The 22517-nt window shown below is 48.2% G+C and overlaps 5 protein-coding genes across 5 annotated transcripts; 3 read left to right on the plus strand and 2 right to left on the minus strand.

The window, feature by feature from the left end:
* Positions 1-410: 410 nt before the first annotated feature.
* Positions 411-620, plus strand: N7446_005074 (uncharacterized protein; the record flags this gene model as incomplete). The annotated part of the gene is made up of 1 exon (XM_058513822.1): positions 411-620. The coding sequence occupies one exon, from the start codon at positions 411-413 to the stop codon at positions 618-620; it is 210 nt and encodes a 69-aa protein (XP_058375151.1).
* A 2124-nt stretch (positions 621-2744) lies between these two features.
* On the plus strand, positions 2745-3347 carry N7446_005075 (uncharacterized protein; the record flags this gene model as incomplete). The annotated part of the gene is made up of 1 exon (XM_058513823.1): positions 2745-3347. One exon carries the CDS (start codon positions 2745-2747, stop codon positions 3345-3347), a length of 603 nt encoding a protein of 200 aa, XP_058375152.1.
* A 9459-nt stretch (positions 3348-12806) lies between these two features.
* Positions 12807-14177, minus strand: N7446_005076 (uncharacterized protein; the record flags this gene model as incomplete). Its single annotated transcript, XM_058513824.1, has 2 exons — positions 12807-13600; positions 13649-14177. 2 exons carry the CDS (start codon positions 14175-14177, stop codon positions 12807-12809), a joined length of 1323 nt encoding a protein of 440 aa, XP_058375153.1.
* A 2558-nt stretch (positions 14178-16735) lies between these two features.
* Positions 16736-18776, minus strand: N7446_005077 (uncharacterized protein; the record flags this gene model as incomplete). The annotated part of the gene is made up of 3 exons (XM_058513825.1): positions 16736-17473; positions 17529-18513; positions 18559-18776. 3 exons carry the CDS (start codon positions 18774-18776, stop codon positions 16736-16738), a joined length of 1941 nt encoding a protein of 646 aa, XP_058375154.1.
* Positions 18777-19764: 988 nt separating this feature from the next.
* Positions 19765-22038, plus strand: N7446_005078 (uncharacterized protein; the record flags this gene model as incomplete). The annotated part of the gene is made up of 1 exon (XM_058513826.1): positions 19765-22038. One exon carries the CDS (start codon positions 19765-19767, stop codon positions 22036-22038), a length of 2274 nt encoding a protein of 757 aa, XP_058375155.1.
* Positions 22039-22517: the final 479 nt, after the last annotated feature.

The raw sequence follows: 22517 nt of genomic DNA on the forward strand, positions 1-22517 counted from the left end.
AGGTTTTGTACCATATATGCAATATTTACACTGGATATAATTATAACATAATTATAGAATGTAGAATAAATGTATGTCAAGCTCGCATAGATGTCCCAAGTGAAAAGGCTAACCACATCAGGATAGATTTCACACCCAACCCTGAGATACACATCCAAGATGTGCGCCCCACTGCAGATCTTTAGTCTCAATTTTGGGAAATGATAGGTCCAAATTTTCGAATCATTTCACGTGTCAGATCGATCAACCTTGCGATTAGGTAACCGCCGATTGTAAAAAGAGCAGAGCCCTCCTCTATTTTTTTTTCCGGACCTTGTCTTCTTGTTACTACCTCGGCATTCGTCTTTAGCTCGCAGTTATCATATCCAGGGTCCCTAAACCCACCGAATATGTACATCTTCCTCGTCACAATGGCTATAATATCTCAGTATCTTGAACGAGCATTACTGGCCACCCTTAGCTATGGCGAGGTGCCAAAGCACATCGCGATGATCATGGATGGCAATCGAAGATATGCCCGTACACATAACATGCCAATCAAAGAAGGTCACCTCAAGGGGTTTGCAAATGCAGCAAATGTTGGTGCTTTTACACCGAGTGCAAAATTGAGAACGCATTGACTTATGCAAGACCGCTAGATAATCGAAGACTTATATCAGCTGGGAGTCTCAACTGTGTCATTTTTCATGTTCGGAGTGGATAACTTCAAGCGTGATCCTAACGAAATTGAGGATATTATGAAGATTATTAATGATGAGGTTGGCAAGTGGGTTGCGCCCGGAGGGCTAGCGCATCGTTTGGAGGTGTGTTTGAGCCATTGTGGTGAGCGAAACATGCTGGAACCGGATCTGCTGGGCGTTCTGGATTATGCGATGGATATCACCAAAAATTATAGAAGGTATGCCGCGAAACGCCCCTTTCAAGGGAGATATTATGATTTGACAATTCAGCAGGGTCAAAGTGAATCTATGCATAGCATACAGCGGGCGACGAGAAATTGTCCGAGGGATTAGGTCAACAGCTCGCAATCAGCCTGTATCATTCAGATACTCATCTATCAACGAAAGTACGGGCATCGAGCACGACGAGAAGACAGTCTTGAAACCTATGATGGTGCTTGTAGAGCCAAGTATAAACGGGTTGAAGACAAACATCATTTCTCACAGGACAAAAGACCTCTCTCTCGAAGCGACTCGAAGGATTCTCACACACAACCTTTGGACTAAAGACGACCCTTCGCCAGATATTATTATTCGAACCTCGGGGGAAACTCGGCTTAGCGACTACATGCTATGGCAATGTTGCGAGAATGCCCAACTTAATTTCATAAACTGCTTCTGGCCCGAAATTCGCGTCTGGCATTTAGCACGTATCGTGATGGGCTGGCGAATGCGGAGGACCTTTTGAGAAAATGGTGAAATTGTCAACCCTCTCGCTTTCATGTCAGAACCTCGAGTTGCTCTCTCCGAAATGAACGCCCTTTCATGAAACGCTAGAGAACATTCACATATTTGCCAATATTTTGAAGTACTGTCAGAAGGATTTATAGTATTCATCCTCGAGGAGCCTGGGGTGTAAATTAGTAATTGACACTCAGCTCCTCACAGTCCGTCTGCATACATTATGTAGACAACAGTAAGTTAGGCAAATGACATCCCTGAATCCTTGGCTCATTTCCTATTTCAATTGTTCACTTTCTCTTAAAGCACATGCAGCAAGAAGATCTCGCAGATCTCAGGCTCTTTGCGAAATTACTCTCTCTTGTACTCTCCAGATATTGGAAATTTGACCATGATGCGGGGTCTGACCTCATAGAACCAGGAGATTATTCCTTTCCAGATCCAGTGGGCTCCGGGAAATTGTTGTTTGGATATCTATGTCACCAATACTCTGCGAAAAAAAATGCGAGCCTAGAAGAGAGTTTGGTTTAATGCATATGTTGATTGCAGACCAGCATCTTCCTAAAGTATAGGAGAGTGTGACCACACCCCTCCTCGTAGTGGACAGGCGTGTTTACTTAATACAACCTTTCATAATGGATAAAACTAAATCAAACCCGGCACCCCCAAATAAAGTGATTATGTCGGTGGAATGGTTGGAACAAGTCGCCCGGGAGGAAGAACGGATGAACGATCTTTCTCAAGCCGTCGCTTTCCTCGAATTGAGGAACCTCTCCAATTGGGATCCGCGGCCGAATAAATATCCTGATTAACGGAAACCAAGTAAGAATGTCCAACTTCGTGTGTGTTGTGGAGCTAGGGCAGAGCTCGTGACTTTAAGGGAATTCTGTATAAGAATCCTCAACAGTAACGATACGAACCAAGGAAGACCTGGAACCTATGGCTCCCTATACTGTCTAATATAGGATAAAAGGTCTGAAGTTTTATTCCCTTTCCCCGCGCTGTAGTATACGATGGTTATTTTTATGTCGGCATCAGGACAGACTCAAGCCAACAAATTATTAGAGTAACCCCTAGAATTAATTGTATTCTAGATACACTTCGATTCTAACATCTGCGGATAATAGAGAAACACTGAAGGAGAAATCATCGAGAGATTATCAGGTCTGTGGCAGAGGAAATGGAATTTGTTAATCACACTGATCGACTCTTTGCCCACAATTTTCTGTTCGGGACAAAAAAGAAGTGGGGAAAAACATCTGCCAACCCCTCCCAAGACCCTTTGTGAGCAAACCCCAAGCTTGCTATCTCTTTTTTTCCCTTTAAAGGCATAAGAAAATAATAATGTCCATCTCTAAAGCCCTCGTCTTCGACATCGGAGATGTTCTCTACGGCTGGGAAGCGCCTCCACTCGGGACGACCAACATCCCACCAAAAATGCTGCTAGCCATGATCGCAACTCCAATCTGGGCCGACCATGACATCGGCAAGTTCAATGAGGCCGTCTGCTTCGCCAAGCTTGCTGAAGAATTTGATCGAAGTCCCGCTGAGGTCGATCTCGCCTTTGCTATGATTCGCGATGGGCTCCAGTTGAACAAAGCCTTGGCCGATCTCCTCCGGTCACTTAAAACAAATCCGAATGTACAGGCCTTATATATCATGTCTAACATCTCGCAAGAGTTATTCACTCACTTGAGAACAAGAGATGACGGGATGGATTGGAATCTGTTCAAGGAGAGTTTTGTTTCGGGAGAGGCGGGGTTGCGAAAGCCAGATGCTGCGTTCTATACACTTGTCCTGCAAAGGATTGGGCTTCCGGCTGAGAATATATTCTTTGTCGATGATAAGGCAAATAATGTGGATGCGGCTCGGGCATTGGGAATCCAAGGCGCGGTTTACACGATTATGGAGAAGTTGGAACACGCCATTCGAGACTTTTTGGGGTAATATGAGAGAACTACGCCAGTCGTAATGCTGCTATATATAATTTGCTGCTATTAGGACTTTATCAAATATAAAATCTCCCTTTATGCCATTCTTTTCCCTCTATCACCCGTGACCTAAAGTCATCTTTTATTGTGCAAAACTTTCACAGCTAGTACCATTATTAGCCCACTATCTAACTATATGACATTGCTGATATTGTCTATCAATTTTAGATCATAGTCAAAGCTTCTTACTAATATCGCATCTAACTTGAGGTTGATAGGAAGTAGTCTTGAAGGTATGTTGGAATGCTATGTCGGTAATCTGCCAAGAATTTATGACTCGAGGATGAGTAGATAGCTTTAAGACTCGAATGAGTGGATATCGGATTCAAAGAGAGTACAATCTCTACGGGGAAGCTTTACGCAGGACAGAAGACATAGCTTCTAGAACGTTCTACAGACCAGATACACAAGCAGCTTGCCACTTGACAGGAGAACTTACTCTCCTGTGACAGGAATCAGGAAAGCATAACCACGGATCGGGATTTAGCCTACCATTCTGTTGCCAGAATTGCGCGTGATATTCCAAATCCTCACCTGCCTGGACCGTACCTCGACCGTACCTTCTACGCAACAAAGTCCTTTTCCATCGGACACTGACGGCCGTCAAGGTTGGGCTTGTGGATCGTGTCCGGACCTTTGCAAATCCTTCATTTCTTCTCCGGGCCATAAATAGAACGTCCTTGATCTACTGTCCCGTGGGTCGTCGCTGGGATCTGCATCGCAGAACCGTACTTGCGTCTGTCTAAATTCACGCGTGGTGTTTGATTGGTCCGACTCGTGCTTCTTGTGCCCAAGGCCTCATCAGAATGTGATAGTAGCGTTGCAATCTCGCGAGGGGGTGGCGATCACGAGAACCCAGCTCGTGGGCCTGGTTGCACATTTTACATGGTTGTCCTAGGCTCGGTTTCCTATGGAGGCTTCCCAATAAGCTCTGGACTTTTGGTTATGCCCTCCCGAAGAAGGACAATCCTCATCCTGAGCTTGAGAGTATGTCAATATCTGTGCGGCCAGGGAGGAAAGATTCTAGTAAAAGCAACATTAGCTGGCTGCGAGTAGACAGGGAAGAAACAACATTCAGCGGCGCGGGGCCAAGAATGAACAGGATTGATTCGAGCGAGACCAAAGGATCCTCCAGCCAACCGCAGGTTCGTTCAGCGTTTCTGTCGGCACAGAGTCTTCAACCTATTATTTCGGCATCTGTTGAGGCACTTCAACCCTCATGAAAGAGACGGTGACCGTGGCTAAAACAGGCAGATGTAGGGTGCCACCGCGTTGAGCGATTTAATTGCAAACTCAACAATATGTAGGAATCACATTTTTGCGGCGTTGCTTTCTTTCAACAGTTGATGAAAGTGATTCACCATACTCAACGCAAGATTTGAGAGAAATGATCCCAGGTCGAAACTTGAGTCTATAGGCCACAAATTGTCCAAACACCGTTTCAACGTCGTTCAACGTGCTTCAACGCCAATCAAAGGACAGTGACTCTCGCTACCCTGGGCGCAATGGTTCCATGGTAGAGACTTGACCGAAAAATTATAAAAGGGGCCGGATTCCCAGCCCAAAATTCGCAGGACTTCCATCCTCACACTTTGGTCCTCACACTTTGATGCATCATAGTGTCCCTCTCTTTCCTGCGGGCTTGAGAGCTTCCGTGACCACGGCTGTCGCTGCCACGAGCCCAGCGATGTAAGACTGTGCTCCCTCGCTGCCATGAGCCCCGCGAGTGTAGAAAGGTGCTTCGCAGGATAGGTCTGCGTCAACAATAATCCTCGCAGGGAGGTGCTGCGAAAACAAGACTACCTCGCAGGATAGGTCTGCGTCAACAATAATCCTCGCAGGGAGGTGCTGCGAAAACAAGACTACCTCGCAGGATAGGTCTGCGTCAACAATAATCCTCGCAGGGGGGTGCTGCGAAAACAAGACTACCTCGCAGGATGGGCTCTGCGTGATCAAGTGTGCCTCGCAGGATGGGCTCTGCGAAACCAAGGACTCCAGGCCTTCCGTGACCACGGCTGTCGCTGCCACGAGCCCAGCGATGTAAGATTTGCGCTCCCTCACAGCCAATCAGCCCTGTGACTGTAAAATTGTGCTCAGTCATGCAAAACTTGGCTCGCCAATGACTTGCTATGGCTCCCTAGCAATGTGCAGGCACCTCTCCGTGGTGCTGGGGACCAGTATTCGAGTATTCGAGAGTATTCGAAGAAGCAAAGACCTGCCCAACATCTTCCTCGTCTGTTTTGTATTCCGAAGGATCAGTATCGGATAGATAGAATGAGCCCTAGATAGATCATCCCAAATTTAATGCAGAAAATTATAAATTACAACTGAAGTGTCCTTGTTACCGAAGGGCGTATTCCCAATTGCTCTGCATTGATAGTTTGCGGTCCGATAGTCCCTTCGCCGTAATGGAGTTGGCACTCCCATTCTGGCGTTTGCTCTACCAGTGTTGGCGAGTGTTGATTATTAAGTGATGCTTCAGTGTTCATGTTATTGAGGGGAGTTGATTGTGTGTTGTGTTGCATGTTATCTAAGATACAAGCAGGCTGATGAACAGGTATATATGTATGCACGTGATCACAGCCTCATTATCATCTCAGTAACCGGGATATTTCAACAGTGAGTGTTGGTGAGTGTTGGTGAGTGTTGATGTGTGTTGATGAGAGTTGGTGAGAGATGGTGAGAGTTGGTGAGTGTTGATGTATGTTGAAGAGAGTTGGTGAGAGATGGTGAGAGTTGGTGTTGGTGTGTTGTTGCTCAGTGTTGATGTCGATGTGGTGAAATGTGTGTACCGAAACATCACTGTTATGAACGGTCGGGCGGTGAAGGGAGGGGTGGTCAACGCCTCATGGAGGCAGCGCGGTTTCTTGCCATGTCACCCACATCATAGAAACTTCAATTGCTTTTTTTTGATTCTGCAAAGCAATTTTGATCCCTGTTGGTCACGCCTTGACTACGGCCTCCAACTAATTGTGCAACTCTGGTCACGCAATATACTGTACACTCAAGATCAGAACTACGAAGTGTAGAGCCTTGTGATATGTCTCGAAAATCCGAATCATGGGTTCAATTCAAGATGATTATGCGGTAGGCTCAGTTTCTTGCGTCGCCAAAGAAATTGCTTGAGATGACTATTGCTAGTCACTCGAACCTATTCTACACTAGAATGCCTACATTATAGAGCGATTGCGAGAGTGAGAGTTTCTTTCTCTCGAGGTTAACATGTCATTGGTAGCTTTGGCTCGGGAATATCTGATTCGCTCCTACAGGTAGGAGCCGTCGCAAATTTGTGAATAATTCCCCGTCAGTACTTCCGATTCATAGTTCACCCAATCTCTCGTAAAAGTCCACTACAGCGATTAAGAAACAGTCGTTTTTTTCTGTGGTGCCTATTCCCGAGTCATGCAATACAGCATGCTCCGCTGCTGATATAGCATGATTGAAGTCCGGTCGATTTCCAACTAGCCCTCCGGGACCAGAACTGGTAAAAACACTCTCCACGATCGCCGCTCGGGACCTGGTGATATTTGTACAGGGGTGTTCTCATCCGCCTGTGACCCTAGCAGGCATCCGCTCAAATCCTCCCCAAGCAAATGTAACATGAGCGCTTATTGGGGTAGATAATTCGTATAGGCTGTACGGGACATTCAGAGGTCCTACAACCCGAGGGCTCTCGTGGTGCTGTTACAGACATCAAACCCACCCTTCACGATGAATTGCTCAATAGTGATATGCCAGATATCGTCTTGGGCGCGGAGAAATACATCATAGATGGTCAAAGCACAGTGAGCTCAGAGACGTAGAGGAATCGGTGATTTGCTGGTAAGACCTGCTTGCGCCTCCAATTGCGATATGTTAGACGACGGTCTCAATGGACGAAGGATACTGGATAACTTGACTGACCTCCAGCTGCTGTGACATTCAAGGTGTATGGGCTTTGCACGTAGTGCTCGGGCTTGGATAGAAAAACACAGGCTTAGGAATCAAATCACCAAGCTTCTGTCTAACAGGGAAAAGACAAACAATCCTGATAGCATGCAGCTCCGTGTATGTCCGAGTGGTTCCCGCTCGCTCGTACATGTCGACAAGCTCGGCAACGCGGAGAGTAAGAGGGATCAGGGGGACTCTATCAGACGGGGTTCTTGGGTCATGAGTTCTCTCTTTCGTTTGGCCGTCCTCGGTCTTGTCCATCGATTCGAAGCTGACATGGCTATTGTTAGTTGATTCGGCTAGAGATGACGGGACTCGCCTTACATTCTCTTTGCAAGCAGACTCGACCCGTGTACGAAAATACGCTTTAGCAAGACGAAACATCGGCTCCTCCCGGTGTCTTCAGATTTTCAGGCTCGAAAGACGCTAAACGCCATCAGAGGACAACGATGGTCACACCAATGGACGCCAGGGATCCAAGCCGGTAGGCTGACCCTGTGGACACCGCTATGAGCTCCTTTGGGCCTTGCATAGGGTAGGCATACCAAGGCATGATTTGATGAACCCAGTCGACTGGGCGAAATTCGAGGCAGCGACTCGTCGATGCCACCAGTAGTCATGTGGAAAAACAGAGCCAACCATGGTATTGGTGTAGGGAAGTTCGAGCAGACAAGATATTTGCTCGCTTCACATTCGAGTCATGGGAATCTGAGGGTTCCTTCCTATGGTGAGACCCGAGTCAGCAAGCGTTGATCCAGTTGGACAAGGTGTTGTACTTCACGCCGTTCATGAAGAATCCGACCGTATGCTTGAGACCGATGGTCAATTAGGATCGTCATCATACCAGCTTATCAACTAGACCACTGCCAATTCTCTTCGGCAATGCAGGCACCAATATGCCATGTTGACATGATGTTGTATCCAGGTTCGTCGCACTCTCTGGCTGTCGCTTCGAAAAGCCGCGATGGATGAACCGACAAGTTCACAGGACGGCAAAGGTGCATGACGAACTCACGTGTGACAAGAAATTGTACAGTCGTATTGGGAAACTGCTGCTCGTAGGCGGCGAGAGGTTGAGGCACTCCGCCGTTCAGTGTGAAGGCGGTGAGGTGGGGGAAGACGCGATGGCGCGTCGGCCCCTTGGTCTTGTCTGACTCGGCCGGAATAGGTAACTCGACACAAGACTTTCGCGGTTGGCGATGGGCTGCTCCTACAACGGCAAAGAGATGTCAGCAGTGTTTGTGTTTTGAGGCACAGACTTAGCACATATTATCGGACCCGGCGCAGCAGAAGGAGCGATATTCCACATACCTCATCGTGGACAACGAACGTCTGAAGCTTATGCGTCCTGTCGTTGGCCCGCGCCTTCGATTTGCAGTATTTCACATAGGACATGCTGCATGATTTGATGTGGCAGGGCCAGAAATGGTGTGTAAGCCATGACTTTGCCCGGAGCTCTGACGGCGCCGCTGGTTCGCACTCACATTAGGGCGCTGTCAACGGTCTCCTGTCCATCATTAGCTTGTCGATCGGCGAGACGTGTAGAACTCACATGTTCTGAAAGAAGACACGGGAAAGGGCTCCGTGGCTTTGCGCGTGCATTGGATGGAATGCAAGGATCCGGTTATTTCGCATCGTCTTTGAAGTCAGTCCAGTCTCGGAATAGGTCGCGCTGAAATCTACATATCTGAATAGAAATCCCTTTTTTGCATCGATATATTCAGGGGCGGGACAGTGATCCGCTGCTATGATGGACAGATATTCGCATACTTTGACCAGCTAACCCAAATCTGCTTCTTTGATCGGCTGGTATAGGTGGCATAGTGGATCTGGTGGGAATCACTTTCTCACAAGCCCTTTCTAGCTTGTCGGCCCACGACGTATCCATAGGTGTCAGTATGGTGGAAATTCCAGTAGGGTTGAAGGGAAGAACTTATCAGGTGCCTCAAACCGAGGGCCTGCTCGACTTTGCGCAGCAAGTGACAGTGTTGTAGAACAAATTGCTGGGGGGAGAGGGCGAATTTATAGGTTTCTCGGCTCCCGTCGCGTACGTGCTCTATTATAGAGCAAACGTTCAAGGACACGACGCTATCCTAAGTGAGGTCTGTTGCAATTCATGCCTTCGTTCTACCGCAACTATTTGCAGCGAAATTTTTGGTGTCATGTTAGATGCCCACCGAGAAAAAATGCTAGGGTCATGTTGAGAATGAGTCAGTGAGTCGGTTAAGAAACGTTGGCTCACGGTTGAACCTACGGTCTTAATATTGAGGCAATGGAAGCTGTTCATTCTTTGATTTTACCAAGAGCGCTCACATTTTCATCTAAGGAACATGGAAATTTTCTGGCCTCGCTCGAGTGTTGATTGTCTGAGCTGTGTGGTGTTCTGTCCGTCTAAGCTGCGGAAAGCGTCAGGCCGCGGTCGCGCGGGCGCGGGTACTCAACCCGTCAACCCATTGAAGCTTGGCCGTCCTTGATGACGGGGAGTCAACTTTTGAACTTATGACCGGTGTTGAAATACGTTGTTCTTTGAGTCTCTTTTTCAATCCTCTGAATTTTAGTCTGTTTACTTTTGGATTTCTGAGCTCTTTAACAAATGTGAAAATTGCGTTGTGATTGAATATATATCTCCTGGACCGTTCATCACCAGTAAGCCACTAATATGAGGCACATTCACCAATCATCAACACCACGAGATTCACACCAGTACCATCATTAAACGGACTGCTAACAGAGCCCCGAAAAATCTTTGGGTTCTAGGCAAAGTCAGACTGTGTTGATTGACTTTCATGGTGAAAGTGAGAATGAGTAACCACCTACGTCTGCTAGTCTATAAAATCCTCCAAGAATTGTTGGACATGCTATTGCCCAGACACTCGCCTTTTCCCTACGATCAAGATGGATGCCCCTAACAGTTCGCCAGACCAGGAAAGAGAAGGAGAACAGCAGCCCAGTGAATTGCCATCCCTTTGTGAAAAAGACAATTCGCAGGAAGCTTCTGATCATGCGCCAATGGGGACCCCCAAAACACCTTCACCAACCCTGCTCACAAATTTACGTCATTGGACCACTCCCAGAAGGCACACCTACGCCTCCAGGAATCAACAAGTTGTCAAACAGGAACGCGGCTTTGATTCCCCGAGGTGGGGATAGCAGACCCCAGAAGCTACATCGGGTTTCCCGGGGGCTACGTGGCTCCTAGAAGCAGCTTCTTTGCTCCCAGAAACGTTTCAGAGGTCCCTGGGAGCAAGAGAACTCCCAGGGCCAAGGCTTGTGCTCCTAGCACTGATAGAACCGTCAACAGGAGCGTGACCGGTTTCTTGATAGTGATGATGGAGATGTGCATGTTTGTCTCTAGATACTACTATGGATATCTATCTACTGTTTATACGGACAGAGATAGAAATGCGCATCAACAAGGAGAATCTCACTTTTCCCTAGACTTCAGCCGTGAAAGACATCAAGCCCAAGCAAATTGATATCAGACGCGTCAGGCATAGTAAATCTAGTTCCCCCTGATTTCTGGAGGCAGTAATGAGACGGCGTCTGAGATAAAAGACCTGCTATCTGTAGAGGATTACCGAGCACGGCGAAGCAGAAATACTTACTCTAGTTAAGTTCAAGGTAAAAGAGAATCATGCTCCTACTCATTCATATGAGAACAAGAGCGAGTTAGAACAGTATCTGCGACCTTAGGAGCTTCAAATCTTCCGAGGACCACAAAGCAGCCATGGAGGACATCGCAGGCTCAGCTGGACTAGGCTGGACTAGACGCAATCACGCCGTTCTGAAACTCCCTGTTTATGCACTATAGCGTAGATTGGTTGCTTTCAACATCACTTTTTCACTCCTAAATCTGACATGGATTATGTACATGGCTTGGTCGAGCGGCAAATTGAGGAAATGATAATTTACCCAGGAACAAATGCGGCCCTGGCCCTTAAGCGCATCTAATTGGAATTGCGAGGTATTCTTTGCTCTGCCTTTTGACTAGCTTTTAGAACATCACAGGTCCTGGGTGTCATCAACCAAGGACAAACAACGGTGGCTAAACGAATGCATGGCTTCAACAGGCCTCAATTAGGACAGGCACCCATGCCTTCCTTTTCAAAGTTCCCTATTTCCTGCTCTACAGGCCTGGGTGTCGGGTACGGATTTCCACTGACGTACATTTTAGTTTGTTGCCAGAATAGCAACACCACTAAGTTCTAGACTGGGTCAGAATATGGAATCTGTATATGAGGTGTCTCGATCTGCTGAAGGACACATACTGTAACCCATCATTAGCAAGAAAGACAATGGTCTTTGACCGAAATTCGCCACGCGTAATTCTATAACAGTCGGGCCAGGGTCACGTCGACCAAATTTACAAGCTGACCAGAAGGCTAGGGAGAACCGGAAACCGGATCAACATTCGTTGGATCCCTACTAGTGAAGAGAACAAATTGTTGGGCCTAGCGAAAGAGCCAGGACCGCGACCCAAGCGGATGCTCTCCTCCAAGCACGAGTTCCTAGGATGAAGTCAACAACCCTGAACATCGCACAGTCACATGTAGCCACTGGGAAAGGCTTGCCAGAGAACGTTGGGAAACACGTCAAACGAGTGGATGCAGCACTTCCAGGAAAACACACTCGACAGCTGTCTGATCGCCTATCGTGGAAAGAAGCAAGCGTGCTGGCTCAACTCCGGACTGGCATGGCAAGACTCAATGGATATCTCTATTGAATCAACGCGGCAGAGACGGATCAGTGTGCATGTGAACAAGCGAAAGAGACCATGGAGCACTTCCTTTTTCGATGTCGGAAGTGGACTGCGCACCGAACGGAACTGCTACAGTGTACCAACACCCACCGAGGAAACCTGCCCTTCTTCCTGGGAGGGAAATCGCCGTCTGATGATCTGAAGTGGACGCCAAACTTAGAAGCGGTACGGGCCTCAATACGATTCGCCATCGCGACGGGCCGACTCGAGGCCACTTAACCATGCCAACGAACATAAATCACCCCTTTTTCCGATCTAACTCACCAACTACCTCGTGCTACAGATGGTAGATGCGCTTCAACTGCCGAAGATAGGATGTTGAACACTTGGAGAAGCGCCTTCAAGCCAGCCTACTAACAAAATTACTAACCCACGAGGTTCCGCTGCGACACTGTTTGCTTGAAATGACATATATGGCAAGGTTTTATGTATGGGCTCTAAGGAGACACAGTACTGTATATATTATGACATGTATAGTAGATCAGAGATAGTTGCCCTTCCGGCTTAGCCGCCGGGCGTTAATAGATTGTTTGTGTGTGTATACCAATAGCATCGGGTCGCCAGAATTTCAACGTGTTTTAAGAAGAAATGAGAGGTGGCAGAAGATTCAACAGGCCAAGAGAAGGAAATCGGTGGCGTGGAAAAGAATAAAACAAAATAACCCGGAGTGCAGAGGAGATTTTGCATGCGGCTACAACATACAGCATATTCTAGGGGGGAACAGCATCATGAGAATTGTCCGCGGCCCCGGCACTCCCTAAAGTGAGACTTGTTAAAGTCCGGTATTGCCCATCTCTCCATCCACTCGCATTTTACAATATCCTGCGCAGTTGGCCGCTTTTCCGGCTCAAAAGACAGCATCGACCGCAACATATTCATAACAGCAGCTTTCTCTTCTAAGTCAAAACCTTGGATTCCAGCCTGTTGTCGCGGGAGTTGAATGTGCTTTTCAAAGCGGTCTTCCCAAGACCTCACATGTCGACCTTGATTTGGTTTTCCACTTTCATCGAAATATTTGTGGCGCGCCGCCCATTTCTCCCACCACCGTAAAGGTAAGTTCCCCCGAGTATCAATCTGCTCGGCTGTGATATCGTCCGGCGTGGCAAGTATGTCCTCAAATAAGGGGCGCTGGCCGAGTATTATCCAGATGGAACATGCGAGTGTCCAAATATCAGCTGAAAAAGAAAGACCACATTCTGACTCAAATCGGGCTTCAGGAGGCACAAAGGACATAGGGGCGTGCGAGTTATATCGGTACTCTGTAGAGGGTCTGTATGCCTCTCCAAAATCACTGAGCAGGACTCTAGATTCTGGAAGGGAGAATTCCTCTGAAGCTTTCCCAAGCCAGATAGGAGGGACGACGCTAGACGGAACACTAGACTCAAGGGGCTGACCATCAAAACGAATAACTGGTTCTGACACGGGCGAACCGTATTTTTCGTATAACTCTTCGATTGAGAGCTGATCAAAATCGGCTGGGAGACATAAAAGAATATTGCCGATGTGAAGGTCTGATGTAGCTGTTGTATAAGCATATGGTTGTAAAGCTATAAAGAATGGTGACTAACCTCCATGAACAACTCCTTTCCTGTGGATGTACTCAACGGCTAGCAAAAGTTGCACAATCAGCGAGCGAGCGGTCATGGCCTGAAAGATGCGTTTGTATGACCCTTCCTTCGCACTAGAGACACTACACATTGCTAAAGTTGTCACATAGCAAGGGTGGGTGCCGTTAGGGCCATGGAGGACGAATCTATCTTTGATAGTGGGTATCATTGTCCTCCCCGGGTGATCAAGTGGGGAACAGTGGTTGAGATAATTGAGGACATCAACCTCACGATCATTTGAATCCGCCGTTCCAACTTTGACTGCCACGTATGTATTAGACTGGTAGTCCCGGCAGAGCCAAGTGGTTGAATAGGCTCCGTAGCCTAGCTTGTGGGCGACTCGGTATCGGGATTGAAGAATATCTCCTATCAGAATAGGGTGATATCCACCAGGCTGGTACTTTTCAAGTCTCTCGACTTCTTCTATCGGTACATATTTGAAGGGGAGTGGACCAGAGTCAGCACTGGACGAGAAGTTCTTGAAAGCCATAAATGACTTGCATGCGAGTCCACCAACAGAAATTTTCCAAGAACAAGGATAGCAGAGCAACGAGGAAGATGTTGGGTGAATGAACATCCGATATATAGAGCTTCGTTGACGAGCCCAAAGTGAATTTCGTGACCTGATCACGAAGGCCATTACCGGACGACGTGAGTTAAGTAAATGATTAGGCGGTGAAAGTCCGATTAATTATGCCCGCCACAAGGTCATCTTTGAAAAGGATAGTTTTCCTGTAGCTTGACGTATTGGTTGCTTGGTAGATGATAAGTTGACGTCTAGAGCGCACAGACCCGCCTGAGTTGTCTTAGTCAGTCGCTGTAGCGACCGCGCGGACGAGGCGGCTAGGGAAATCGCGGAATGTTTCAGATTCTAGTGGAGCAACGCCACTAAGCCACAATTCCTAAAGGAGGGCACAACTTCTACTAGATGACCCAAAAATCAGTGGAGAGGAGAATTCGGGCAACTATACATCCGAAAAGTGGTGTGCCAAGCCCCTATTATTAGCCAATCAACTACCAAAACCCATTTGGAAATTGAGCTCTTCCTACAATTAGTTCTAATGAGACTATTTGATAGAAATCAGATGTATGGCGAGCGCACTAATAAATTCACAATGGTAAAATTCTCTGGCTTATTAAAAACAACAATGATCTGGTTTTGACAATCTGGTCAGACACAATTAGTAAGCAAATGCATAATACAAAAAGTCACATGTTTCAGCGGTAAAAAGACAGTATCTTCCTGTTTCTTGACACTATCTCTGAAATATACATGCAGGTGGCCCCGCTGTATATAGCTTGCGATATGTACAGTGACGCAGCAATGTTTTAACACCCTTGGACAGACTGCTTTTGAGACCGCCTATTGTAGACCGAAGAGCAAGTTTATGATATCTTACTTTTTAAACATTCTTGTTTCAGCAGGTGTTTTTCATAGAAGGTATGGTTCATTCAATACACAAAAGCCAAGTGTTTTATTAAGAAACAAGTTAAAGAGTGTTGAAAAAATCGAATTTTTGACCGGCAGAATCTAAAAAATAAGAGGGGTGTTAAAACATTTGCTGCGTCACTGTATCTGCTAACATACTTTGCGTGCGCTTCTATCACTTATTTGCCAGGCGTTGGATCCTCTTCGAATACTTAATGTAGTTTGCTTCGCGTGGGATTACAGACCCGCACTAGTTGTTCAGACTCTCGGTTGGATTGTCGGACTGAACCTAACTCCAGGCCTCGTGCTTGTAAAATAGTATGAACCATACCGTGGTTCACTCCTGGCAGTGGGCCCGGGATTAAGAACAGAATGTAAAATGGTGAACCTGGCTTTGCAATTATCACCCAAGTAACAGTCCAGTCTGCTGCAATAGTGTTTCAATAAAATAATGTTCACTGTTGCTCTGTATTGACGGCGATCGGTGGTTTGAAAATGTATGGTACCATTCAGTAGTAGGCTAATTCTTTAAGATGACAAAAGGAAAAAGACAATTTCAACCTTGCAATAGACACGCTGACGAATAATAATACGCACGTCTGTACGGTATTCCAATTTCCACAGTAATGTGTTCTATAAATCCATGTAATTTTCTTTGTTTCTGCCAAGTTTTACTAGCCACTTTATCTACCATTCTTGGATTTTCCGCACAAAGCACCAATTGCAACACGAATTTACAGGCAGCAGCTATCACCATCCCCTGGTGAATCCTCATAACAAGTGTTGGGTTTGTATCGACCGGTTGCTACCCTTCAAGATCCAAGTATATTGGTAATCCAAAACCTAACCACTACCAGCACTTGGAAAGTGACCATACCCAATCTCCGGTGCAACATCTAACTCCATTTCAGAAGGCCATACCGGCTTTCCATTCGACTTCAAGTGGGAGTCTGGCTTCGCCCCCGAATGAGTCGCTTGAAGAAAAGTCAAGTCCCCTTTGCCCTTGACGTAGCCATGAGAAGCAACATGGGTATTGCTGGCAAGCTGGACGTCATCCTTGAAACAGAGAGTGACATGCCAACCCAAAGGATCCGGCTTGTGTATGCCTCCTTGACTGGTACTGGACCTCGACGTGTCCCGCCGTTGCGTCTTATGTGCGAGCTCTTGGACCTCATACTTTGGCCCCAAGCTCAATGAAGCATCTGCTAGTATCCCAGAGTTGTGTTCCAATTAATTTCGAGTACGGATTCATTCATCCCTTTGAAACTTCGAGACTCTTTGCCGTTTGCTTGTTCCCTGATATGGAGCTGGATCAACTCGAAGTGGGACTAGGTTGGTCTGCAAATCCAAATTCCTGTCTTCGTGTTGGCGACCAACGAAAGGAGATCGATCCAGATTGCACGTTATGTGGTCGGGCCCACCGATGCTTGCGTCACGAGGTGACACCAACTCAGATGGAAGGCCATAGATCGCCAGCCGTTCATTGAGAGAGATCATCGCATAATACCTTGTGGAATGATCCAAAGCGGCAAAGACACACCATCGGCGCGCCTGGACAACAAATTGCTGACGACACCCACATGCCGCGGATTCCATCCCACTCGGTACTGTCTGGCACTTCAGCTTTCGATTTCCTTCACGCGCAGGGATGGTAAACTGGGGAACTTACCTGCGTCCGAGTGGAGAAGCTCCGATCTGGCAATGAAACACTCTTCTGCATGGAGGACGACTCGGTACTCTGGCCCACCTCCACCAAGTTTTCGAAACGACTCTGCCTCATTGTCTTCCCAGGTGACCAGAAGGCCTCCGGATTGGGGTCTGAGTTTGATGCTATGCGGCAGAACTCGAAGCAGGCGTCTGATCTGACGCATGTATTTCATCTCAGTCATCCGCAGCGTCGAGGATGCTTTGAAGATCGAAGAAATGGACAGGTACAAGAGCTCCTCTACGACATGACTGCAGAAAAACGGCGCATTCTTTTCGGTTATGGCAGCAGGAAACCATTTCCGACACGATGCTTCCTGGTGCGTCGCATCAAAGTCCAACCATCGATGATGAATTTTCAGCGTACCGTGTCCGGCGTCGTATAACACATCAAGCTTCCCTGTCAGTCCTTTGACATAGACTACTTTGATATGTTTGGTCGCCTTCAAAAGTGCCAGACAAGCCTTCAAAGCCCAGTCTGTTGTTTTTGCAAAGGCAGATTCGGGCGTAGCACAAATCTCAGCATCCTTGAAAAGCTCTATCTGCTCCTCCTTGACGGTCCGGATCGGTGTACCTGAGCGCAGCAGGTTCCAGAGGGCCTCTGGAACTCTCGTTGGCCTCTTCCCGGTAGTTTCTCGTATCATGCCTACACTCTGTTCGAGGTTAGTATATTGCATATCCAGCTTGAACATCTCACCGTGAACTGACTTGGACGCTTGATGTCTCGCTATAAAAGAATCGCTTTCTTCTCGTCACATGAAGCAAGTATTCCCAGATACGGGCCGTGGTAGACGGTTCCAAAAGTCTATCGGCTTGTTCAATATCGCCCGCCTGGGGGAAGTTCTGAAGGAGATTGACATAAATTGGAAGTAAAGTATGCTCGTGCATGTGCAGGGCACACTGCCATATTTGCCGCACCTGATCTGCCACCTCACACTTGGCGACCATTCCTTGTCGATCACGGCTGAACTTACCCAGAGCAAAGTTGTAACCAAACTTGTAGCGCTTGACCCCTGAAGTAGTCATTGGTAGCAGGATCCCATGAAGGAAAAGCTTTCCGTGGAACTGCGAATCAAGAAGCAAGTCTCCTCGGGGCGTTTCTACAATCGAGGGGGGATAGGAGAGCCCGCGAATATCGAGAGTGACTCGCAGCCACCAGAAGAATGTTTCAGACGATACCGGTCGATTTTGATTGGCACGTCCAGCCCCAATCATTACCGTGATGTCTCTTTCATCCTGGAACCGCAACTTTGCCATATCATCAGCTGGGTCTCGTTGAATGGCTGGACTCATCTTTCTGGAAGGAGTGATGACACAACGGAGAGACTGGGACGTCCCATGCAGACCAAAACTCCACCTACAGTGGCTTGCAGCCACGCTCATTTTATATCCGTCTCGACTCATTATTAACGCAGCCAGCTTGAGCCCGTCACCGTGGGAGCCTGCCAGCTGGTCTTGCTCGTCCTTGGATGTGAACCCCATCACGAGAGACTCCACGGGAAGTTGCATGCAGGAATTGGTCAAGGTGACTCGACCGGTCTTTTTCTCATATTTTATGTACCCCAGAGCTCGCCGATTGCCGTTGTCATTCGAGGTAGTCGGGACTGTGATGGAGAAATAGTCTTTCTTGTCTTCATAGAATGGCTTGAAATCCAATCGGTTTAGCTGAAATCTTCCTAGAATAGCATCTTTCCTATTCTGTCTCAGTGTTTATCCAATAGAAGAGAATGCCACATACCAATTTTGGTACAGCTCGCGAAATGCATCTGCAGAGTCCCAGCCTTTCACATAGGCAGGTGAAATCCCAACTGGGATAGTTTGCCGTGACGGCTCAGTCGCTGTGTGAGTGGTTCCCTCGCTTTGTTGTAATTCACGATCCAGCTGCAGATTCGCTTCGTCGCTCGTGCTTGTACAACTATCTTGATCCATGGGATCCTCATCGGTGTGATTACTCATCGTTAGGTACGCATTTGGAGCACTGCAGCAGAATGAATTATTGGCTTTTTGTGTCTCTGGGTCGTACGCCTGTTATTTATACGGCGCCCGAGCTTTCCTCTAAGACATCCTCCCTGAAATCGTTGATTGCGGTGAGCAAAGACAGTGACATCCTCATTAATAATTTCATGAGGGAAAGTTTAAACTTGATATATCAAAAATGTGACAATAAACTGGTTTGCATCCATGACTTACCAGACCTTTACGAATGACCAAACGGTGATGTTGAAGATCCTTACGGTTGACTAGCTAGGTCATATCCGGCAAACTCGACATCAACGTTGAATACCCGGCATGTGAACCATGAAGGGCCACCGTGGCTCCGTATTTATATTAGCGTGCCAACTGTTGAGTTGAGTTCAGACACAATGCCGAAGTCAGCATGTCCAAAGATGAGGTATGCAACCCGTTGGACCTTAGAAACCTGCCTGTGGTTTCAATCAAGCATGCGTGAACGGTAGTCAACGGTGAAATGAGGTCATCAATGAACCGGGAAAACGTTGAAACATGCTCGATTATCTTTGAGGTTGACAGATCGTGAGAAAGCTGAAGATGGGCTTGCCTTCCAGATAAGACATATCTCCGTTCAAAATACGCTTTAGACCGCGCGAACTTGGCGTTGTGGAAATACCAGGACGTATACACCGTGAATAGGGATAAGGTATGCGGGTATATTTCAGCTGGTGTTCCACTGATGAGGCCAGTCTAGGTAGCCCGAAACGACTTTGTTAACGTATACCGAGCATTTTGGAATCAGTGACTGAAAACCAGCACAAACCGCCAAGGGTGTTTCTGCCTGAGGCACCAGATGAGTAAGCCGGTAAACATCGTCATGCGCGTAGCCCGTGACGGTTAGTTCCCCTTAAGGCAGACGATAGCCCCCTGCTGTATTGACTGCGATCTTGTCATTAGAAACACAAGTTCTGACAGGGGATGAAGGAGACAAGGGATGGAGGATACAATCGCTGAGCTTCGACGCCAGCTTGAGGAAGCGAGAAAAGCGCGAGAAGAGGCAGAGTGGCGCCAGAAGGAAGAGAGACAAGCGCGAGAAGAAGAGAGGAGGGCGCGAGAAGAGGCAGAGCGGCGCCAAGGAGAGGCAGAGCTGCGAGTGCAGCCCAACACACTGTTTCGGCTTCTCGATCGTTGCCACGTCTCTTTATCTCAAGCGATTCGAGTTGAGACGGATGCGACCCTCACGACCCAGGGTGATGCGACTGACCCCGTCAACCGACTCTACCCCAAATGCATTGTTCCTTGGCTTGACTTCCCCCGACTCCAAGAGCAAATCTGGAAGAAACTCGACCGCACGGCCGCCTTTACCTCGCGTCCGCTCTTCCCTTCTGACACCCAATTGGACTATGTCGCTACGAATATCCAGAACAAGCCGATTTATTCAGAAGCGTCCCTACGGAACTTTGAGCGCGACACGGTCGACAACTTTGTCGAAATGGTGATTGAGAAGTTACGAGACGATGAAACCCTTCGACACGAGTTTGGCATCCAGGGCCGAGTCGCTTTCTATGACCGCGCGAACCCAGCGGAACCCTCGCTGGAGAATAGCTTGGAGCAGATGAATCTCCAGGACGTGCGGCCCCAGCGACCACCGAACATGAGGCATAGGAAAAGCAGAGGAAAGGGGAGAGGAGCGGCGCAGAGCCAGAAGAGGGCTGCCACTGCACGAAGACGCAACCGCCGCGCCGACCAGTTCTGCGTGCACGTTGTGGCCAACGAGCGACAGAAACCGGTGTATGCGGTGGAGTTCAAAGCGCCACACAAGGTGACAATCCCCGAATGGGTGTCAGGTCTACATCAGATGGATCTCGCTCGCGATGTCATTGATCAGGAAGGCGACACTTTTGAGTTCTATGCCACCTGCCTCGTCGCCGCAGTGGTCACTCAGATATTCTCATACATGATCGACAGTGGAATTCAACACGGCTACATCTGCACGGGGGAGGCTTTTGTTTTTCTCCATATCCCGAAGGATGATCCCACTATTGTTCAATATTTCTTATGTATCCCGAATCAAGATGTGCAGGTGAACGATGAGTGGCGCCTCCACCGGACAGCCATTGGTCAAGTGCTTGCGTTCACCCTCCAAGCGCTGGCCGCCGAAGCTCCGTCTCAAGAGTGGCATGATGCGGCACACGACAAGCTGAAGACTTGGGAGGTCGAATACCTGGACGTATTGAGAAAAATTCCCGAAACGCTCCGCAAAGACCCGCCAGCCTCCAATTATCGGCCCTCGCACTGGAAACTAGAGCCGAAGACACACAATACACGATCCCGTGCTCACTGCCAACCAGGCATGTCTACTCCGAAGCATTCGTCGACCGAAGGCAGCGGCAGTGATGAAGAATCGCATTCGCCATCCATCGCAGCAGCTGCTCGCAGCCGCTCGAGCCGCGGCCGAGGCAACAACCGTCAATCGACTAAGGAAAGCGAAAACACACGAGCCGGTGGGGACAACAAACAGACCTCTCGGAAAGACGGGCAGTCAACACGACCCTACTGCACAATTGCCTGCATCCGTGGCATGGTCAACCGAGACCCGCTGGATAAAGAATGCCCCAACTGGAAACTCCACGGTAGCCAGAGGCACACCATGGGACCACAGGAGTTCACACGCCGGCTTCACCGTCAACTTGCCCGAAACCGAAATCATGGGTTTGAACAACTCCACGTCTGTGGTCGGACCGGTTACCTCATCAAAGCCACTCTTCTATTACACGGATACACTGTGATAATCAAGGCTACCACGGCGGACAAGCAGCATCTCATTCAAGCAGAGGCAGACAATTATGGTTATCTCAGGAGCCTGCAGGGAAAACACATACCCGTCTGTCTTGGGACATTTACGCCACGAGTCTCATATTGGTACCACGGCGAACTAATGGAGCAGATGATGATCCTAAGCTGGTCAGGAAGCAGGCTTCAGCACGTCATCAACGATGACAACTCGAGTTTCTTCCACAAGGAGCGCGAGAAGGCCCTGGCTGTGCTCCGCTCACACGGGGTGGTCCATGGCGACAGTGAATGGCGTAATATGTTGTGGGATGACCTGAGCGGTCGTTTGATAGTCATTGACTTGGAGGACGTGAAATGGGTGAAGCGCCCTCGGGCACTTGAACCAACCTCTGGCAACACGCGGCATGGTCATCGCGTCGGGGAGGGGAAAAGCAGACAAAGGCTCCTATCCAGCTCAACTGCTGTATGCACATGACGGCCCCTAGGCTCATGGACATTTACATCTGCACCTTCAGATTACATCATTTGTTCGTGATGTCCATAGGGAAGAAAGTACAGTGTCATGGAGCTGGCGCCTTGGTTTCGCTTGGAAATTCACAGATCGAATCAGGAAATCAAGGGGCCTTGGGAATCATTTACAAAGACTTTCGAGATATGAAGGTCCTTTGGAATGAAAAGCTCGAACGGGCAACAATCATCGACTTTTACGCCTCTAGAAAATTGAATTTTGGCCAGCTCCAAAGACCACGAGCAAAGAGACAACTGCTGCAAACGGAAAACCCAAGGGTCTGCTGTGCCTGTTTTCCTGGGCACGATCGACTTGGCCGAAATCTATTTTCTTTATGGAGCTGGAGAGATTCGTCATATGCTCATGATGGGCTGGCGGGGGAGGAGGGGGGGGGGGGGGCGGAAGTACAGCATCGATGGACTTGACGCCTTGGCTCCACCAGGAGA

The sequence above is a fragment of the Penicillium canescens genome (genome assembly GCF_028828765.1).
Source record: "Penicillium canescens strain IBT 15451 chromosome Unknown utg000003l_segment0_segment0, whole genome shotgun sequence".
Taxonomy (NCBI): Eukaryota; Fungi; Ascomycota; class Eurotiomycetes; order Eurotiales; family Aspergillaceae; genus Penicillium; species Penicillium canescens.